Here is a 21,734-nt window from a genome sequence, read left to right on the forward strand (position 1 = left end):
CCTCGTCTTTAGAGCCAAGGCCAAAGACAACAGGGACTACCACAAAGAAATGAACAGCAATGTATTTCTGGAGTGGGTGAAAGATAAATTAGTCCCTGCTTTGCCTACCAAGTCTTTCATTGTCATGGACAATGCACGGTATCATAGTGTGCAGGATCCAGAAAGCAAGACTCCAACCTCTAATAACCATAAAGGAGACATGGTTACTTGGCTGCAACGGAGGAACATTACCTTTCCTTCTCGAGCGAAGAAACCACAGCTCTATGAAATCATCAAAACTATGAAACCTGACCCCGTGTATAAAGTTGACAGTTACATCAAGGGTCAGGGACACGCTGTCTTACGACTGCCACCTTATCACTGCGACCTGAATCCAATCTAGTTGGTATCGTCAAGGGTGACGTTGTACCATCGAACACAACATTCAAATTACGAGACGTTGAACAACTCGTAAAGGAATCCCTTGGTCGGGTAACAGTAGAAACATGGAGGCGTTGTGTGGCCACAGTCGTTGACGAGATAGAGCCACGTTATTGGTCATGAGATGGACTACGGCCAGCAACAGTCCAACCTATAATAGTGGCAGTCGGTTCAGGCACCAGCAGTTCCGACGACAAGATCTATGGCATGAGCGAGTCTGATTGCGACTGAAATTATCATGAGACGGCCCCTCTAACGCTCTGTCATTTCCCCTACCACAGAACGTGCAGTGCATGCGTGCTTGCGCTGTGCCTTCCACGGTTTGTCCCCCTACGTGTCATGTACACATTTCTATACAAAATTACATGATAGTTTCTTAAAGAACTTCATCCGTCATGGGTCTTAAAATAAACAAAATTCAGATTTTGTTGGGTACAGGGTATTCATGGTCAAGTACCGTATTGATGTTTCATACACTTTTCTGGATTTCGAGTTATTTTGCAATTCATCGTTCTCATTTGGAGTCAAACGGACTGTAGTTGAGAATGTCTAATCAACTCATTCATTAATTATTTTTTTCACAAGTAATTAAGAACACACATTGTTCACTGCTACAGACTTGTCACGCTAAGAGTGAATTGTTTTATTTGTTTTCCTTAGAGTACGAAAAACATCAAATTCCACACTGAAACAGAAACGAGAAGAGAGAGCTAAACTGAGAGAGGAGAAAAGGATTCAGGAAGTTGAAGAAGAAATAAGACAAAGAAAGGAAGAAATCAATAAGAAGAAGGAAGAAGAAAAACAGAAGATAGAGGAACTTCAGAAAGTTGAAGAAGCAAAAAGACAAGAAGAAGAAAGGGTACTGAGAGAAGCGGAGGAAAAACAAAGGCAGGAAGAAATAAAAAAGGAGGAAGAGAGAAAAAGATTAGAAGAGGAAAGGAAGAAAAAAGAAGAGGAAAAGAGACGAGAGGAGGATGAGAAAAGACAATTGGAAGCGAAGAAAGCAGAGGAGGAAAAGAGAAAAGAAGAAAAACGAAAATTGGAAGAACAGAAAATGGAAAAGGAAAGGAAAGAAAAGGAGAGACTTGAAGAGGAAAGGAAAGAAAAGGAGAGACTTGAAGAGGAAAGGAAAGAAAAGGAGAGACTTGAAGAGGAAAGGAAGATGAAAGAGCAGGAAAGGTTGGATAAGGAAAAAAAAGAAATAGAGGAAGACAGATTGAGACAAGAAGCAGAAGAAAAAAGATTACAGGAAAAGGATAAAGAAGACTCAAAATTAAATGAGGAAAACAGATTGAGAGAGGAGAATGAAAGATTAAAGGAAGAACTACGGAAAGTAAGAGGAGAGAATAACACAGCAGAAAGTCAAAAACATTCTTCTGAAACACAGCTTGTGAAGGAAGTGAAAAGCATAGTGGTGACAGAACCTAAAATAGAAGTAGAACAATTGCAACCAGAAAGTAAAGGTACATCTGGCGAAGTTCGCAAATCCCTGAAAGAAAAACGTGAAAAGTTTGAGGAGAGTAAGCTGCAGAGCGTGTGCCAGAGTGGGAGTGCTGACACTCTTGGGAGCACCCTGCCCTCCCACCTAGAGGCGAGGAGGCTGGCCTGGATCAAAGAGTGTCTGCCTTGGAGGTAGGTTTGTCTCAGAGAAAATATACACAATGAAACTAGGCTGAGAAACACAGCTTTTCACAACAATCTCCGATGGGAACTTAAAAAATATACCGTGAATCCAAAGAGTTTGCAAAGTAACAATGACTTGTTAATGTGGACAACTTGACTGAGTGCGGTCCTGATTTAAAGGGCTTCTCTTCACACTGCATGGTCAGGATATGTGATTAGTAACAACAAAATTTATGCTTTGTAAAAAATATAAAATTAGTAATAACCACTGGTCCAAAAATGGTCTAGTAGACATTTTCTCAGATAAAAATTGCCACAAAAGCTGAAAATAATGCTAAGAGCCTTGTTCAAACTCAAATGTTTTTGGCACAGATTGGTAATGATATTTTGGCAGACAGACAACAGACTGTATAAGGTCTTATGAATGGGATGTATCCTGGTTGTAAGAGGTGACTTAATGGATCGTGTAGTTGGGCTGAGTGACATGTTTGATAGCGTGTCATTCTACCCCAACGGTGTGGATCGTTGTTCATGACTTCAATCACTGGATTGCATGGTTGAGACCGGCTTATTTACAGGCCACTGTCATATATAGCTGGAATATTATTGAGTGCAGTATTAATCAACAACACTCAAACACATTCTCGCACGTATACACACACACACACATTTATCATGTTTTCAAATTTTAGATTTTCAAGAGATTCTAATTATTTTGATAAGAATATATTCTTTTATAAAAATGTTTTATTGAATGCAATCTTACTTTAGCAAGTGATTTATGTGTATTCTGCACACTTAAAAATGTTTTTCAGCAAAGTGAGCAATGAACCGTGGAAACTTAAAGGAGGTGTGTCCAAGAAGCCTCCAAGACGACCCTCGTCTGCTAAGAAGTTACCTCCCTTGTCTGAGGACATTGTAATAGCAGCAGCCCGAGTAGCTACACTGAAACAAGTGAGGAAATGAAACAAAATAATGTTACAAATTTGAGGGGCTTCTCACCATTTTTACCATGCCTTCCATGCTTACCATGCTGACCACACTTACCAGTGCTAACCATGCTGACAACACTTACCCTGCTTACCATTGCGTACCATGCTGACCACACTTACTAGTGCTTACCATGCTTACCATTCTTAGCATTCTTACCATGCTGACCACACTTACCATTCTTACCATGCTGACCACACTTACCATTTTTACCATGCTGACCACACTTACCATTCTTACCATGCTTACCCTGCTTACCATTCATACCATGCTGACCACACTTACCATTCCTACCATGCTTACCACTCTTAGAATTCTTACCAGTGCTTACAGTGCTTACAATGCTTACCCTGCTTACCATTCTTACCATGCTGACCACACTTACCATGCTGACCACACTTACCATTCTTACCATGCCTACAATTCTTAGCATTCTTACCATGCTGACCACACTTACTAGTGCTTACCATGCTTACCATTCTTAGCATTCTTACCATGCTGACCACACTTACCATGCTGACCACACTTACCATGCTGACCACACTTACCATTCTTACCATGCTTTCCATTCTTAGAATTCTTACCAGTGCTTATAATGCTTACCCTGCTTACCATTCTTACCATGCTGACCACACTTACCATGCTGACCACACTTACTAGTGCTTACCACGCTTACCATTCTTACCATGCTGACCACACTTACTATGCTGTGTAAATTGAAATTTGCATTTTTATGCATATTTTTAGCTTTTTTCACCAAGGTGTATTTTCAGGAAATACAGCTACATTGTTTTTCCATGTTTTTGCTGACTTCTGTATAAGGATATGATATAACAGTTTATAGCAAACATTCACTCACATGCTGATGTTTTGTAGAACTACCTCAGATATCTTACCGTTTGTTTCAGGTGACCACGGTCCAGTTGAGTGACCTTCCAGGCTGCACATTGTCCACTCTCAGTCACTGCTGGGGCCTAAAGTCTCTGACAATGACCAACTGTAATCTAGTGGCCCTGGACAGTCTGAATGAGTGTAAACAGCTGCAGTATCTGAACGTGAAGGTAAGTTCAAGGAAACAAGATGTAAGTAGAACTCCAGTTTGTATGGTCGAAACTTGATCATTAACAAACTGTGATGTTATATCTGAAATATATTCAGTATTAGAAATTCAAGTTAAGGGTCATTGTCATAGGCTTATGATAGAAGTAATTATAAAATTGGTACCTAGATTATTACTATAGGCATGATAGCAGCAAGCCCCAAGGACCCAGGGACCCCTCTTTGAACTCTGATATTACTGACTGAAATAGAAGTTCATTCACTAATTGCTACAGTATCTGTTCATTGCTCTGAAATTATGTACAACTTCTTGAATCATAAGTCAGTTAACAAAATATGTTTGTATTCTTATGAATATTGGGGCAGTTGGGTAGCCTAGTGGATAAAGTGTTCGCTCTTCACACCGAAGACCCGGGTTTGATTCCCAACATTGGTACAATGTGTGAAGCCCATTTCTGGTGTCCCCCGCCATGATATTGCTGGAATATTGCTAAAAGCGGCGTAAAACCATACTCACTCACTCACTTATGGATATTAATAAATGAATAGAAAGCACACAGCACTAGTGGCATAACATTGAATCCCTTGACATCTAGACAGGATATGTTTTGTTTTCAGTTCAAAATATTTGAGAGCATGCCATCACTCGTTTATAGCATTGACGTTCAAATTCCGTTTTGGGGGCATCTTCCTAGTGGTCTAATGTATCACAATGTTCAGGGTTGAGTCCCTTATTTGTTAACCTTGGTTTATCAGCACCATTCTCATGTTCATGGGCTTCAGCAAAGTGGTAAGCATATAGGACCTGTTGCCTTCCCTCCGTGATGTGATGCAGCTGAAATAGTGTTCAAAGTGGCATAACATCCAATTCATGCATTGCCTGTTTCAGAGGAACAAGCTGGAGTACGTTGACCTGAAGGACCTGGGCAACCTGCAGGTCGTTAACCTCTCCAACAACAACCTGTCTCTAGTACATGGGCTTGATGGCTGCACCAACATCCGCTGGCTTGACCTCTCGTGTAACAGGATAACAAGATTAGGTAAGCTTCGGTACCACATAAAGCAGTGTATGGTATGGATCGTTGCTCATGGTATTAGCCACTGGTTTGGCACCTCAATTATTTACCGGCTGTCGTCATATAGCTTGTATATTGTTGACCTGCATTAAACAACGCTAACTCACTCACTCACTCAAGAATAGGACTGTTTTCCCTTTGACCAGGCTGTCTTGATCCCCTGCGTCGGCTCCACACCCTGATACTCTCCAGCAATCAGCTCATCAGCTGCAGCGGCATCAGTGACGTCCCAACGCTGCAGCATCTCAACCTCTCCAACAACCATCTGCAAGGACTTGATGGTCTCCACAAGCTCTGCCTGCTGCAGAAGCTGGACGTGTCGGCTAACAACCTACTGCAGGTATGCCTTGAATCAGTAACCCCTGTCTTGGCTTGTTGGCTATTGTGCTAGATGTATGGAGCTCATCAAGACTAGTTCTTGTAGAGTCCTCCCTTACTGATTTCCTATTTCCTTATCTCAAAATTTTATTCTTCGGTAAAATGTTAATAAAATTCAAGAAAGGTAATTTGAGATCGCTCTAGAAACATGGGAATGCATCCAGAGGTTAGCTCTGGAGATACAGTGGCTGTTGGGAAGGCTTGTTTGTAAAGCATTGTCTTGTCATGCCTGAGGCCCGTGTTTGAGCCCCCAAATGGGTACAATGTGTGAAAGCTATTTTTGATGTCACTGTCCATGATGAGGCTGAAATACTGATAAAAGTGGTGTACATTCCCACCAACTCACTCCCTCTGTGTGTAGTTCCCTGATGTAAGGAACCAAGTGTTGCTAGAGGAGTGTGACATGTCGGACAACAGCATCAGCTCCCTGGACGGACTCACCAGCAGCTGGTTGCCCCTTCTCACTACACTCAGTCTCGCCAAAAACAGGTCAGTCAGTGCGCAAGATTTATACCACAATATGATCAGGGTCCTCTCATCCTACAATCCATACTCTCCCCACCCCCCACCCCCCACCCCCCACCCAAACACACACACCCCACCCCACCCCATTTAGTAGAAATTGATGGTCTAGTTCTAGCAGCTCATCTGACTGAAACTTTCAGTTGTCTGTGCATCCGTTCATCTGTCCGTAAATAAATTTTACATTTTCGACATCTCCTCTGAAGCTACAAGGCCTATGGAGAAGAAACTTTGTTTGAATGGTCCCCGCTATGTTGTCTTCAAAACTTGATAACAGAATTCCAATCCAATTTAAACATGACAGCAATATTGTAAATGTTATGTTTGACCGTTACTCAGATATTTTTGCATGTATCATTATGAAATTTGATATACAGCAAGTATGTTGTATGAGGAATAACATGATCATGATGATATGAATTTTGGCATACATGTATTTTGATTTTTCACCAAGCTACAACCTTTGACTTTCGCATACCCACATTTTTCTAGTGTTACTGCAACTTTTACACCTCAGAAACTACAAGGCATATGGAGCTAATATTGGTAAGAATGGTCCCATCAGTGTCTCCACAAATTACACACATTATGCCAACCGGATTGACCCCCCCGCCATTATTTTTTCATAATTCATCTGAGATAGTTATATACAGTCTTTGATTGGCATTTATGGATGAAATGTTTTATGCCTACCTGTTGTTCCATCATCCATTGTTACAAACAATACAGAACTTGTTATCCGTATGATATCATGCATTTTGAAAAAAACAACTTACGATAACTATATGCTAAATGGGTGTTATGTTGTACTTTCAGTCTGACCGAGGTGGACGTGGTGGACAATCTGCTCCTACTGAGGAGCCTGGACATCACCAACAACCAACTATTGGGTCAGTTGTCACTGTCATATTTACATGGCTTCATCAGACCTTGTGGTTTTGACCTGTGAAGATCCGGGGTAGAATAGGTCTTCAGCAACTCGTGCATGCCCTAAAAGGCGACTATGCTTGTCTTAGGAGGAGACTAACTTGATTGGGTGGTCAGGTTCGCTGACTTGGTTGACACATGTCATCCTATCCCAATTGCATAGATCAGAATGTCCTTGAAACCAGGAAAGAATTGAATTAACCCATGATCATAGCGTTCTAGCATACCTAGGGGATGCAAATTATGGTAGAAAGGAGAAGGTATGATAAGGGCCCCTTATAATCTGCATAATTTAAAAATGAGGAAGATGTTTCGAAATCATTCCCGCACAGAAGGAAAGGGAATCCCCATAACTTGCGTTCTGATTGGCTGGCCAAGCCATGTCACTGGCAGCCTTGTTATGAGCCTCATGGATTCTCCCTATGTTGGGCGAAATGGTGGGAGAACTAAAACCAGGCCTTTCCTGTTGCTTTGTGCTAACCGAGTGCTGAATGTTCCAGCAACTGTAGTCAATCAATATGTAGTATTTTTTCCAGTTGCTGGTTTACTGGGTACTGAAGTTAGTAGCCTGCGCTGCATTTATTAGCTGTGCCGATTGAACGTTTATTGTATTGTTGGGATGAAGCGTGGACGTGCCACCTTCGATATTCACATAATTCAAAGACTCACCATTAGCTGTTGCCTCCTGTACAATGTGTACTCCGGGGGTTGGTCTCCTGGGTGTCCTTGCCTGCTTGGCTCCCCTCACAAGCTTGTGGTTGATGACTGCTCTTCTCTTAGGAGGCATCACGGCAGGTCGAGTTGATTCAGGCGGTAATCCACAAGTGATAAATGTCCCTGGGGTGAACTTAGGGAGTAGAGCAAAATAAATGTGATACACCGAGTGCTGATATAGAAGGTATGCGAGGCAAAAATTGGCGAAACGAACGCGATTGTGTACAAAGAAAACGTACAAAGCGAAAGCGATTAGATACAGTGAAACAAAAGCGATTAGTTACAGCGAAACACGTGTGTACTTGATGAGAGATGGTGCGCGAATGGTGGACTATAGAGATGGAACAAAGGGGGGATGACACTTGCGTGGGATCTAGTGCCCTGGGCACAATGCAGGGTGCTGACTCAGGGGTCTTTCAGTTACAGTCTTTCAGGGTGATTAAGTTACGGACGTAATATGCCAATGGTTTGGATATGAGCGATAAAGTCATTTAGTAGTTAGTACTACCGTAAATGCAATTATTAGTCACATTTGACCATTATTGCATACTTTTGTCCTTTTTATCAACTTTGTATTTTTGGACCGAATGGCCGCCCATAGTAATGATCGCACAGCAGCAGAGACTGTAGCATAGCTGAACAGCAAGGATGTATACCAAGTATCTCTGTTTCCTACAGACCTAGAGGGACTGTGTTCAGCTGTCAGTTATCTCCCTTACCTTGAGGTCATAAATGTTCAGGACAACCCAGCCACCGATGGAGTCACATATCAGTGAGTGTTTATTTAATTCAGTAAATCAATATTAAGTAATGCAACACTTATCTCTCGGGAGAAAACCTTTACACATTCACTCAAGGTAATTCTGGAGGCACACTTTTGATCTTTTTTGGAATTTTCAGTTATATCATGAGTGAAAACACATTCTAGTTTTACCTGTATTTATTGTAAGAGGCCAGAAAATATTCACTGTCAATAATAATAATTATAATGATATTCAAGACAACAGATCAAACCAAAGCAAATAAATACAAATTATTTTTATTGAATTTTCTGATTGTAACTTTTGTTTCTGATCTGTTTATCTGCAAACTAAAATATTGTCTTCTTAATCAATTTGTATAGTTGTCAATATGCAAGCTGTTCAGCAACATATAAATTCTTTGAAATTTCCACTTTTGGCATTTTAGTGAGAAGTTTACAAAGGTTTTTACCAGACTGAAGACGCTAGATGGTACAACAGTAACTTCCCCTGGCGGTACCACCGTCCTGCATCCTAAGACTGACTTCGAGGCCATGTGTATGACACAGTGTCAGTTCCACACCAGTGTCAGGAATACCTTCCTGCAAGAGCTACAGTAAGTCTCTTATTGCTACAGTAAGTCAGTCACTTACTGCTACAGTAAGTCAGTCACTTATTGCTACAGTAAGTCTCTTATTGCTACAGTTAGTCACGTATTGCTACAGTAAGTCAATCACTGATTGCTACAGTAAGTCAGTCACTTATTGCTACAGTAAGTCAGTCACTTATTGCTACAGTGAGTCAGTCACTTATTGCTACAGTAGGTCACTTATTGCTACAGTAAGTCAGTCACTTATTGCTACAGTGAGTCAGTCACTTATTGCTGCAGTATGTCTCTTATTGCTACAGTAAGTCACTTATTGCTACAGTTGGTCACTTATTGCTACAGTAAGTCAGTCACTTATTGCTGCAGTAAGTCAGTCACTTATTGCTACAGTAAGTCAGTCACTTATTGCTACAGTAAATCACTTATTGCTACAGTAAGTCACTTATTGCTTCAGTAAGTCAGTCACTTATTGCTACAGTAAGTCAGTCACTTATTGCTCGTGAGTCAGTCACTTATTGCTACAGTGAGTCAGTCACTTATTGCTTGTAAGTCAGTCACTTATTGCTCCGCTTATTCGGTTATTCCCACAGTAAGGCTCTTATTGCTACAGTAAGGTACTCATTAATTGCTACACTAAGGCACATATTTCTACAGTAAGTCCCTTACTGCTACAATAAGGCATGTATTGCTACAGTAAGGTGCAGTAAGTTACTTGTTTCTGCAGTAAGTCACTTATGGCTGCTGTAAGTCAGTTATTGCTGTAGTAAGTCATGTAATACTTCAGTAAGTCACTTATTACTGCAGGTAAGGCACTTATTGCTTCAGTAAGTCACTTATTGATGCAGTAAGTCACTTTTCGTGCAGTAAGTCACTTATGGCTGCAGGAAGTCACTTATTGCTGTAGTAAGTCATGTATTGCTTCAGTAAGGCACTTGTTACTTATTGTTACAGTTAGTCATGTATTGCTACATTAAGGCACTTTTTGCTTCAGCATGTCACCTTTTCTAACTGTAGTGTTCTTTCAATAACCAAGAGACAACCTGCCAACTTCCCACTTCGTTTATTTCTCAGACGACAAGTGACAATCCGTAGCCAAGCTCGAGCATGCATTGCATGTGCGTTACGTAACAACGTTTTCCGAACCACTGATAACATTACATGAACGACTTCTGTTTACCATCAGAATTTATCAAACAAAACCTAATATTTTACACTTTTCCCCCTTAAAAATATACAAAAAAAACGTAACCTGAAATAATAGTACGGCCGTTTAATAAGCAAAGTATCCAAATCAATGTTTATCGTTGAAACACAAATGTCACACTGACCTAAAATGTGGTCAGTAGGTCAATACCTCAATCCAGTGTCAACACACGAATACACTATACGAGGTCACTATGACAGGAATGTTACAAGGTCTGTGACTCAGGTATTTAAGATCCCAGCAGTGTTAATGTGAAACTAACAGTTCAATAAGACAGTCTATCTGGTTTCTTCCTCTCCCTAACAGGATATCTTCGGGTCACTGTTTCTGTGACAGGTACAATTTCAGCCTCTGGGGGCCTTGTCCCAGGTGGAACACTCTCCACCCCGATTTCCCCAGGAAATGACCCCTTGGTACTTTCAACTGGAATCTTCTCTACCCCAGACATTGGCGCACTTTCAGACCTATCAGGGATTGTTATGTCCTCAGTAGTGGATGTTACTGGTAGATCAGGCGTACCTGGCATAGTTATTAGCTGATCAACATGGCGCTTCCACTCAAAGTTCTCTACCTGAACCTTGTAAGTCACAGGACCTAATGCTTTTAGTACAACCCCCTGGAGCCATTGTTCGGTACGTCCCCTGTAGTCCCTCACCAGGACTGGGTCGCCAACTTCGAAACGCCTCCCAGCATCCACTTTCGGAGACACTTTTCTTTGAACTGAAGAAGCAAGATCTGGTCTCAGCAAGTTGAGTCGAGTACGAATACGCCTCCCCATGAACAGTTCTGCAGGGGTTGTTTTCATTGTACTGTGAGGTGTGGTTCGGTAGGACAGCAGAAATCTGCACAGTCGCTGTTGAAGAGTAGATGTAGATGCCCTCATGGATTTCATAGTAGTCTTAAACGTTCTGACGAATCGTTCTGCCTCACCATTAGAGCTTGGGTGGTACGTCGAGGACAGAATATGTTTTACTCCATTTTTCTTCAGAAATGTCTTGAACTCGTGAGAGGTAAACTGAGGTCCATTGTCAGAGATTAGCTGATCGGGAAGGCCATAAGAAGAAAAGAGCTTTCTCAAAACATTTATGGTACTTATTGTTGTTGTTGATTTCATCTGAACTACTTCAGGCCATTTGGACATAGCATCCACCACAATAAGAAAGTTCTCACCCACAAAGGGGCCAGCAAAGTCAACGTGAATCCGTTGATAAGGACGGGAAGGCTAGATCCAGGGATTCTGTCTGGTTGTAGGTGGGACCGGTTGTACACTTTGATGCACAGTTTCTAACTAGCTGCTCTATGTCCGTATCCAAATTAGGCCACCACACATGAATCCTTGCTAGAGATTTCATGCGAACAATCCCCGATGAGAGTCATGAAGATTATCCAAAATCTCAACTCGGTACTGAGTGGGTACTACTACTCTCACTCCCCAAAGTAAGCAGCCCTCTTCACATGTCAACTCGTCCTTCCTTCTATAATACGGAAGGAATTCAGGAGAAATATCACCTACTGATGGCCAACCACAAACAGTGAAATGTTTAACTCGAGATAGCACTTTGTCTCGTACAGTTGCAGCTGATATGTTTCTGGATGTAACAGGCAGATTATCTAGCTGAGCAATATGCACTGAAGTAGCTTCTCATGTCCAAAATGTGTGTGAAGTGGATTTCTGACCATCGGTATCGGCTAATGGTAATCTGGAAAGGCAATCTGCATTAGCATCTTGTTTCGTGGATTTATACTTGATCTCGTAAGTGTAAGCTGATAGCTGGATGGCCCACCTCTGCAGTCTTGATGCAGCAAGTACAGGAATTCCTGTTTTAGGTCCAATAATACTTGTTAGTGGCTTGTGGTCCGTAAACAGGGTGAAATGTCTCCCATACAAGTACTTATGGAATTTCTGGATTCCAAAAATGATAGCCAAAGCCTCTTTCTCAATCTGAGAGTAGTTTTTCTCAGCGGCTGTCAGCGTTCGTGAAGCAAACGCTATAGGTCGTTCCCCAGAATTTGTATCATGAGAAATGACTGCACCTAAACCATGCTGAGATGCATCAGCCGCCAAGATCAGAGGCTGTTTTGGGTCATAATGCACTAGTACATCAGATGTAGTCAAATGCTTACACAGTTTCTGAAAGGCTTTCTCACACGAGCTGTCCCAATGAAACTTTGTTCCTTTCTGCAGAAGTTTATTTAATGGTGCACACACTGTGGACATACCTGGTATAAACTTCTGGTAATAGTTCACACACCCCAAAAAGGATTGTAGTTCTGTCAGATTTGTTGGTCGCGGTGCATTCCGGATTGCTTCAATCTTGGATTCCGTCGAATGAATACCTTGACTGTCCACCCTGAAACCAAGGTACTCCATAGATGGTTGCAGGAAAGTACACTTCGACTTGTTTAGTTTGATGCCATAAGAATCCAAACGTTCAAACACATTATCAATGTGCTTCAGGTGTTTACTGTCATCTTTACCAGTGACATACAGGTCATCTATGAAATCGCAAGTTGCTGGAAGACCCTGTAATACCTGGTCCATGACATTTTGGAATAAAGCAGGGGCTGAAGCGACCCCAAAGGGTAATCGTGTATAACGATAAAGGTCCTTATGGGTGTTCACAGTCACATATTTCTTAGATTCCTCATCAAGTAACACTTGTTGATAGGCTTGTGATAGGTCTAATTTGGTGAATTTCGTCCCACCATTCAGTTGGTTGAGCAAATCTTCTGGCACAGGCAAAGGATACTGAGACACCTCCAAGTCTCTGTTCACTGTCAGCTTATAATCCCCACATATCCTCACAGCGCCTGAAGGTTTGAGTATCAGTACAATGGGAGCAGCCCATTCAGAATATTCCACTTTCTCAATGACCCCAATCTTCTCTAGTCTATCCAATTCCTCAGCTACCTTATCCTGCAGTGCATATGGCACAGTTCTTGGTTTATAGAACTTTGGTTTTGCTCCGGGTTTTACAGACAGATGAAGCTTAACACCCTTCACAGTTCCCAAACTGCCATCAAATAAGGCTGAATACTTTGACAACAACTGTTCCAAGTCCTTCTGGGAATTGTCAACTCACACGGTATTGACTCTGCCAATGGAATACCAGTCAAGCTGTATCTGAGATAGCCAGTTTCTGCCTAGGAGCGCCGGTCCACTTCCTGTCACCACATATACAGGTAAAGTGATAGACTGTTCATTATAGTCAACATCCACCTGTATTTTTCCCAAAACAGGTAACTTTTCTGCAGTATAAGTCTCCAAGTAAGGCAGGTTGGTGGTTTTCAGCGGAATATGCCTAAAATCTCTCTTGTACTGCTCCTCCGAAATCAAAGTTACTCCAGCTCCAGTATCCAACTCCAATGAAATGTTTGACCCTTTAACACACATAGGAATGTAGATGGGCTTATCACCTGCAATAGATTTTACAGTGAATAAAGTATTACTCAATGTGTCCTCATAAGAGTCTGCATCCTCATCACTGCCATCAGGTAGCTCATGTTCCACTGTTGAATCCATATACCTGACTTTGGATGATTTTTTCTTAAGTTTTTCTGGTTTATGGGCCTTCTTCTCCTGTGGTTTCTCATGGCACCTCCTGCTAATGTGTCCTTGCTTCTGACAGATATGACATATGCTTTTCTTGTACTAGCAATTATCACTGTTGTGGTTTTTCTTTCCACAGTGCCAACATTCACGGTTATCCCGAGACATCGATCCAACTTGCTTATCTGAATACTTCCGGTTCTTGTCAGACTTCACTAATACATTCACTTTATGACTTAACTCATTGGTCTCCTTATTCGCAGCTTCCATACTCAAAGATATTTCCATTGATTTCTTTAAGTTCAAATCCTTCTCAGCAAGCAATCTACGCTGCATAGCTGCTGAAGCGAGTCCACACACAAACATGTCTCTCATTGCATCATCAAGAAATCCACCAAAATCGCAATGTTCACTCAGTTTGCGTAGTTCAGCCATAAATGCACTCACTGATTCACCAGAGCGTTGTTTTCGCTGATAAAACTTGAATCTTTCAGCGATAACTAATGGTTTGGGATTCACATGGCTTTTAACGACATCAACCAATTCTGTATATGACTTGTCAGCGGGTTTTGCCGGTGAGACTAAAGTCCTCATGAGGGAGTAGGTTTCCTTACCTACTATGGTAAGCAATATCGCTCTCCTCTTCCCGGCATCTTCAACATCGTTAGCGACGAAATACTGATTAAGTCTTTCAATATACTCAACCCAGTCTGCATTTTCAGACACTGAAAATTCCTCCATTCGACCATATGTCGAGGACCCCATTTTTAAGAGCACAGAGCACACTACAACAAGCGCTATCAGTCCCATTAACACAGAGCGAAGGTTCGTCACCAACTTACAGATTGGTCTTCTTGGTACCACACATGTAGAATCCCATCCTCGTCGCCAAAATTGTAGTGTTCTTTCAATAACCAAGAGACAACCTGCCAACTTCCCACTTCGTTTATTTCTCAGACGACAAGTGACAATCGGTAGCCAAGCTCGAGCACGCATTGCATGTGCGTTACGTAACAACGTTTTCCGAACCACTGATAACATTACATGAACGACTTCTGTTTACCATCAGAATTTATCAAACAAAACCTAATATTTTACACTAACAATAATGCACATTTTGTTACTATAAGTCACCTGTTCTACGGTAAGGCACGTTTTGCTAAATTATGGCAATCATTGCTCCCCTATACCTTGTAGTAACAGCTCACTGAGTATGTGATAGTGACAGTGTGTGTCATCATACCCTGAACTTTGCTTACCCTGTCCACCACTGGTTTATTGGCCCGGACTTAATGATGTTTATGTCCTTAACAAGGCTAAACTAGAATTACAAGAGTGAAATTGTATTTATTTCATAATATTCTATTTGTTTCTACATGATTTAAAAGTTCTTACAACATTTTCAAAGTATATGTTTCAATAGTAACAAGGTGAATAACAATACACCTGCAACTGATGTAATAATACAGCATATGTTCAATGTTATGGTCAACATGTTCCAGGGTTTCAGATCAGTTCATGTTCTAGAACATTGACTGATTGTCATCCAAAATGCTCTACAGATATTTAGCAGATTTGGTTGAGATATATAGAAGCGTGTTCTATAAAAAGTTGATAAATCGATGAATATGTCCAAATGCCATTTGTCTTCAGCAAAATCCCTTTATTCCCCTTTTCAAAATGTCTCAGAACGTCAAAGCAACTGAGAAACATATAGCCACAATAATCAGCCTGATGAAATTCATTAATTACAATACTTGATTTTGTTTTTAGGGCTGTTGAATCCAAGTCTCAAGTAGATGACCTGGCCTTGTGTGAAGTGTATTTCCGCTACTGTGACAAATCTTTCAAAATGGCAGTTGAACACCGTTATGCGCACGAATATGGTGAAGTGTCTATGACAATACCCACTGCCCCAACTACACCCAAGTCTGGTCGGCCACAATCCGCCAGGACAAAAGCGCTTCAAAAAGACACAGATTCTTATCTGAGCCCGAAAGAAATGTTTGAAAAGGCTCTGAACTCCAGCAACAAGAAGGATGAAGAGATGAAACAAGATGGTGGCCTGGTATCTGATAACCCCAGAGACTTGTTTGAGAAAGCTTTGATGGCCACCACCAAGACTGGCGGTGGTGGTGCTGCTGCTGGAGAAGTTCATGGAGGATGCAGTGATGCCAAGAAATTGTTTGAAAGCAGTCTGAGAACTGAGACATCACAGGGGATGGGCAGTGGAAAGGATCTATTTGAAAAGTCTATACAAAATCAGATGACAGAACAGAGGTGAGATGGATAGGAAGTATTTGATTGGCATATAGGGTTTGTTTAGCCATGGATCTGTTGTCTTCATTAATATGAGCCCAACCATCTTTGTTAATTCATTGTTAATGCTAACACACAGGGTCTGCAGGGGTGCGCACTCCCTCTTTATGAGGCATAGTAATTACATTGATGTAATTAAATGACATAACTAAATCATTTGGTGACATAGTTTTAATTAAATGTAGAATTGATTGGCTAATCTTCGGCTAACAAATGCAAATTGTTTCCAGAATTTATTTTCACTCATCTTTCATTTGTTTGTATCATAAGTTCACCCCACATTTTAAAAAGAGAGATTCGAAACCATATTTATGATAGGCTTAAACTGTGTGACTTATTGGAAATATTATACAATTCTTTTTCAAAATTGATATGATCCATATACAATATATAAAATTGTATGGACATTGCTAATGTCATTGTCGCTTGGACTTTCTACATTAGCCGGTAACATCTTTTATGAATATAACACTGACTGAAAAGTTGAACTTCAAAGAGTTATATTGTCCATGCTTCAGAACTGGTTCACAGAACACAGCATGGCCTGCTGACACTGCCCGGGGTGACCTGAATCTTCGAGCCTCGCTACAGAATCTGCCTCCAGACGAGTTGGCCATTCTAGAGGAGTTGCACTCAGCAGCCACCAGGATACAGGTGAGCTGCAGCATGGAGAATCTACAGCCAGGGTCCTGTAGTACACAGTGATCTTAGCGCTAAGACAGTCGTAACTCATAACCATTCTTTAGCACCGGTTTACAGAGGTCATCGCTCTAGGATTGCTTATGGACTAGGGCTATGGAACCCCATTGCTTAAAAGAATAGGACCACTTAACCCAAAGTTGTCTTAGTGCTAAGACTATTGTAAGTCAATATTGAAGTAAAGGCGTTCAAATAGCCTTAGTGCTAAGATCGCTTGTGCAAGTTGGTCCTGTTCTAAAATGCAAGTTTACTTACTCTGACTTACAGAATATGACCATTGTAGATTGGGATTAGTTTGTGATCTGGGACCCTTTTCTGCTGAGCTATCTTAGTGCTAAGATGGCCATAAACATTTTCTTAAAACACTGACCTCGATGGTCCTAGCTCTGAAATTTCTTTGTAGAATGGAGTCCTGTTCCTCATAGCGACCTTTGCACTATGACTTTACTTGCCATACTTTAACATGTTACATTGACCAATGACAGTTGTAGTGTGAAGGTTTCTTTGTGGATTTAGATGCTGGTGGTTTAGTACTTAGGCAGAGTTTTCTATCATTTAGTTTACATATTTTTTGGACCAAATATTTACATGTACAAGATCTAATGCAATAGATAAATCTATAGCTTAAAATCAACATATACTGTTTACATGCAGTAAAAAGGGAAGAGGTACATAATGACACTGAGATTATCAAATGCTATATTTGCCTGCAGGCCACATGGCGGGGCTACAACCTGCGCATGAAGCTGTCGGCTGCGCTGGACTATGCAAGGAGGGAGGGAGATGATGATGATTCCGATCTAGACGACTTCAATATGGATGATCTAACCTTTGATGAGGTAATATCTTGACACTCTTAGAAGTTGGAGTAGGGTAGCTAGGCAATTAAAGTAAAAGCTTATGACATCCAATTTCAAGGTTTGGCCCACACATCAGGCACAGGGGTATAAACTGTAAATTTGCGATCGCAAGAACCATGAGAATGGATCCAGGGGTGAGTGTAGGTTTCCCAAAATGCAAGCCCTGGAGTGAAGAGGATGATGAGGATCGGGAGATGACAATTTGTAACCTGGCTAAGAACTAAAAGCCCAGATGGTTTGTATGGTACAGACTCAATCATTTACAGGTCACTGTGATGTAGCTGGGACATTGCTGAATGGCTTTGTAAACAATGCTCACTCACTCACACATAAAAGTCACTGCTTCATAGGAATGTTGTGAGAGAAATCCTGCAAGAACAGTTAATAGCTTATTGCAGTTACAAGTACACAGACCCAGGTTCGATTCCCCACATGGGTAAATTGTGTGCAGCCCATCTCTGATGTTGTCCACCGATAAGATATTGCTGGAATAATGCTAAAAGTGGCATAAAATCATACTCACTATTCAAGTAGACATGGATGGATTTCATAGTTTTCCCCATTTTTGTATTTACAGGAATCTCTGGAGAGGGGCTGGAGACCAACAGAAACCCCCCAGCTTCCACAGAGGTGAGACAAATAGAGAATCTCACTCGAATGTCTTTTGATATCAAATATATCAACACGAGTTGATAAAAGTGGGAAAACTCCGAGGCTTGCCAAGGATTTTTCCACTTTTATCAACAAGTGTTGATATATTTGATATCAAAAGACAGTCGGATTAGATTTTATTTATCATCCAACATCATTCTTCCAACTTTTTCAGTTGGTAGACAGTAATAAGCAGCGTCTTAAGTGTAAAAAGTACTGCTTACAGCTTCAGTAGCAGAGCCATTAGTGATTTCATTTGATTGTGACATCATGGTAACCAATGATGTCACAATGGTCTGCAATGCATTGTGATGCAATTTCATTGTACAGTGTAGATCTCACTCAAGCGATATCGCCTGTGGGAGCCAGTTTGGGATGATAAAGGCTTATAGCAGCCAAAGAGTCTTATCCCGGTGGGGGTTCTGGGTACCCATGCCTGTTGTAAGAGCCAACTAACCAGGGAATCAGAGACTCTGTGGCTTGGCTGTTTTCATGTTGGAATATCCCAATGAAGTGGACTGTCGCTCACTCTTTCAGTCACTAATTTGTCTGTTCCAGACTTTAGTATTTATTGGAACCTGACGTTGCAGACCTTGCAAGCTAAAAATCATTTTGAATCAAGGTTGAGGTGAACCAGCGACCTAAAACATCACATTTAGTTGTGTCCATCAGGTTTTTCCTCTTTGTAAGGGGTTTGTTGCAACCAGAAACTATTATCCTATTAAAAATAACTGATATGTTTGTAACATTTGTGGAGTTTACTTTACTTTTAAAGATATAGTGGTTAGTACATAGAAATAAATTTCAACTAGGTTTTGTTTTAATTTTCTGATTGTAGCTTTTAGTCAGTTGAAAAATGAAAAAGGTGTAGTTTCATACATTATTTCTTTACTGATGTCACAGCCATCCTGTGCTGGGCAAACCACCTATCGGAAGACGGGGTACACCGGATGTCCTCAAGCTGGAGCTAGCCCCCGTCCACCCACCCAACCGTCCCCGCCAGGCCTGGAGAAATGCGGACTCACCCTTGTCTGACCTGGGTCCCCACCCACCACGACCCCCCTCCTCATTGAGGAGTGTCACCGACACCCATCGTACGGGCCTGTCAAAGAAGGAGGAGAAGTTGGCCGAGGAATGGTAGATGCTGTGTAATTGTAATACATATGTCAGCAGGTGCATTCTGGGACCAACCTCAGTACCCAGGCTACATTTACACACAACTTGTGCAATCCTGCATTTGAACGAACATGAACCTGAAACCTGAATATTTCATTAAGGAGATTGATTATGAAGTTTTTGACACTGAAAACTATTGCTTTACCAACCAGGAAATAACATAAGGAGCCAGGTGGCTCTCTAGGTACATAGTTGAGTTATGAGGCTTTTTGTTTCGCAAGTTACTCTTCAACATGTCAAAGGGTTGCCCAGTTATCTAAGGCTTCGCAAGTTACTGTGCATAGTTGTGTCCCAGGAGCATGTCAGAAACCTTTGATCGTGGGTTTGAATCATGGTTCGCCCAATTATGTTTCTAAGTTTGTCAGCACTGTACCCGTGCTTGTGGATTTCACCAAAGTGGTAACGTCTGAGACCTACATCACTTAGTGCTTTCCTCCCACATGAAGCTGACATGCCGTTATATAACTGGAACACTGTTCAAAGCAGTGTTAAACCCAACTCACTCAACATGTCAAAAGATGTAACTACTTCCTTATGATTGCCATCTCTGTGGGGATTCATGGGCAGAATAGGTCCCTATACCCCGTTGATGTTGTAGGAGTGAAGTGATGAGGATGAGATAGTTACAACTGGTCTGTGTGTGGCGGGATCGGGTGGTCAGGCTCGCTGACTTGGTTGATGCATGTCATCATATCCCAATTGCGTGGATGGATGCTCATGACGTCAATCACTGGATTGTCTGGTCCAGACTCGATTATTTATAGGCCGCCATCATATAGCTGGAATATTGTTGAGTGTGGCGTTCAACAACAAACAAAGAAAAATATATGTGTGTGGACAGCATGAATTGTTACTCAAGCCACTGGCTTGCCTGACCCAATCTTAGTTATTTAGCCTACGACCTGCCATTATAGATGTTGTTAATAGTTACAGTGTGAAAGAATAGATCTTTAGATTAATATGTAATGATATCAGGGTTGGAATCGAACTTTCATGACAGTGAAAGTGTGTAAATGAAAATTCATTTTCATGTAACAAAGGAAAAAGAAACCAATACATAATTAGACTAAAATGAAACGTTCAAAATGAGCTTGTAAACCATTTCAGAGGCAGGAAATTAATATAAGCTGAAAATACAACATGTTTATACAAAATGAAGTGTATGATGTTTTGTTAGCTCTGCCATGTTGACTCAAAATGCTGCCTGCCTTCTACTACAGGGGGTTCCAGAGCTCTCGCACTGCAGAACTGATGATGCAGAGAGCAAAGAAAATGAAGTTGAACTCTGAGAAGAAACAGAAAATGAGTAAACTTGGTATGGAAGCAATAATTAATTAAGCGAAAGAAACAACCTTCTTTGTTATTTTCACCATTCTTCGCCAGCCTGTATATGACATAGGTCATTGTTTTCTGGTCTTATAGCAGGACAAGGGCAGGTAACTATGTTAGTACCTGTTAAGGGTAGGTAACTCTAAGAACACATTTGTGACACAGTCACTTGTGTATTGGCTGTGATACATAACTGGTTGTTTGTTTTCCTGCATAGCATGATGGGACAACTCCTGTCACAGTAATAATTTGTTTAAATGAATCACATGAACATTTATGTTTATTTCAAAAAGCAAGAAGAACAGGATGCTATTTCTGTACAAATGCACAAGAATGCGCTTTAAATATGATTTTTGTTTTAACAGATCCCAAACAAAGACTTGCTTTGTTTCGCAAACTGGAAGAAACAACAAAGCTGTCTCCAATAAGACCAGTTGTTAGGCGAACATTACCAAGGAAGGAATATTTCCAAGGTAAGAATATAAATAGAAACATTTTGCTGACAATGTGTAAAGTTATGAATATCTGGAAAATGGGAATGGTATGGTTCTTTAAGCATAAGTGGCATTTTCAGATGTTAGATGATGGTTGATCTAAAGAAAAGTGTGTTCCCATTTGCTACCCAATGTAACACTAACTTTCAGATTCATTTAGAACTATTCTGTGCATTAAAACCCAAGCATTCTATCCCACAAAGTTGTATTAGAATTAAACTACCGAGCAAAAGAAAGTTTTCACCGACTTCACTTGACCAAACACCAAAAACAAAGGCATATGTGAGATTTATGATGATTATTTTATAAAAAGAAATCATTTTCCATGAATAAGAATGAAAATACATTTTTATGCCGATATTGCATTCTCCGCAATACACAAAGAAAGAGTCAAGG

The 21,734-nt window shown here is 41.0% G+C and overlaps 1 protein-coding gene across 3 annotated transcripts in view; it reads left to right on the forward strand.

Annotated features, from left to right (window-relative positions):
- The window catches only part of LOC124141027 (leucine-rich repeat and IQ domain-containing protein 1-like), a 46,468-nt gene that overhangs the window by 14,996 nt on the left and 9,738 nt on the right, over positions 1-21,734 (forward strand). For all 3 annotated transcript variants that reach the window (XM_046508879.2, XM_046508881.2, XM_046508882.2), the window contains exons 10-25: positions 1,081-2,052; positions 2,859-2,997; positions 3,942-4,094; positions 4,982-5,132; positions 5,315-5,508; positions 5,908-6,035; positions 6,885-6,958; positions 8,388-8,481; positions 8,898-9,065; positions 15,584-16,090; positions 16,648-16,783; positions 17,542-17,667; positions 18,266-18,318; positions 19,243-19,476; positions 20,736-20,830; positions 21,210-21,317. In XM_046508879.2, the coding sequence (XP_046364835.1) occupies positions 1,081-2,052; positions 2,859-2,997; positions 3,942-4,094; positions 4,982-5,132; positions 5,315-5,508; positions 5,908-6,035; positions 6,885-6,958; positions 8,388-8,481; positions 8,898-9,065; positions 15,584-16,090; positions 16,648-16,783; positions 17,542-17,667; positions 18,266-18,318; positions 19,243-19,476; positions 20,736-20,830; positions 21,210-21,317 (3,332 nt within the window). The remainder of the gene's footprint in view (positions 1-1,080; positions 2,053-2,858; positions 2,998-3,941; positions 4,095-4,981; positions 5,133-5,314; positions 5,509-5,907; positions 6,036-6,884; positions 6,959-8,387; positions 8,482-8,897; positions 9,066-15,583; positions 16,091-16,647; positions 16,784-17,541; positions 17,668-18,265; positions 18,319-19,242; positions 19,477-20,735; positions 20,831-21,209; positions 21,318-21,734) is intronic.

The sequence above is a fragment of the Haliotis rufescens genome, unplaced genomic scaffold (genome assembly GCF_023055435.1).
Source record: "Haliotis rufescens isolate VD_foot unplaced genomic scaffold, xgHalRufe1.0.p SCAF_6, whole genome shotgun sequence".
Classification (NCBI taxonomy): Eukaryota; Metazoa; Mollusca; class Gastropoda; order Lepetellida; family Haliotidae; genus Haliotis; species Haliotis rufescens.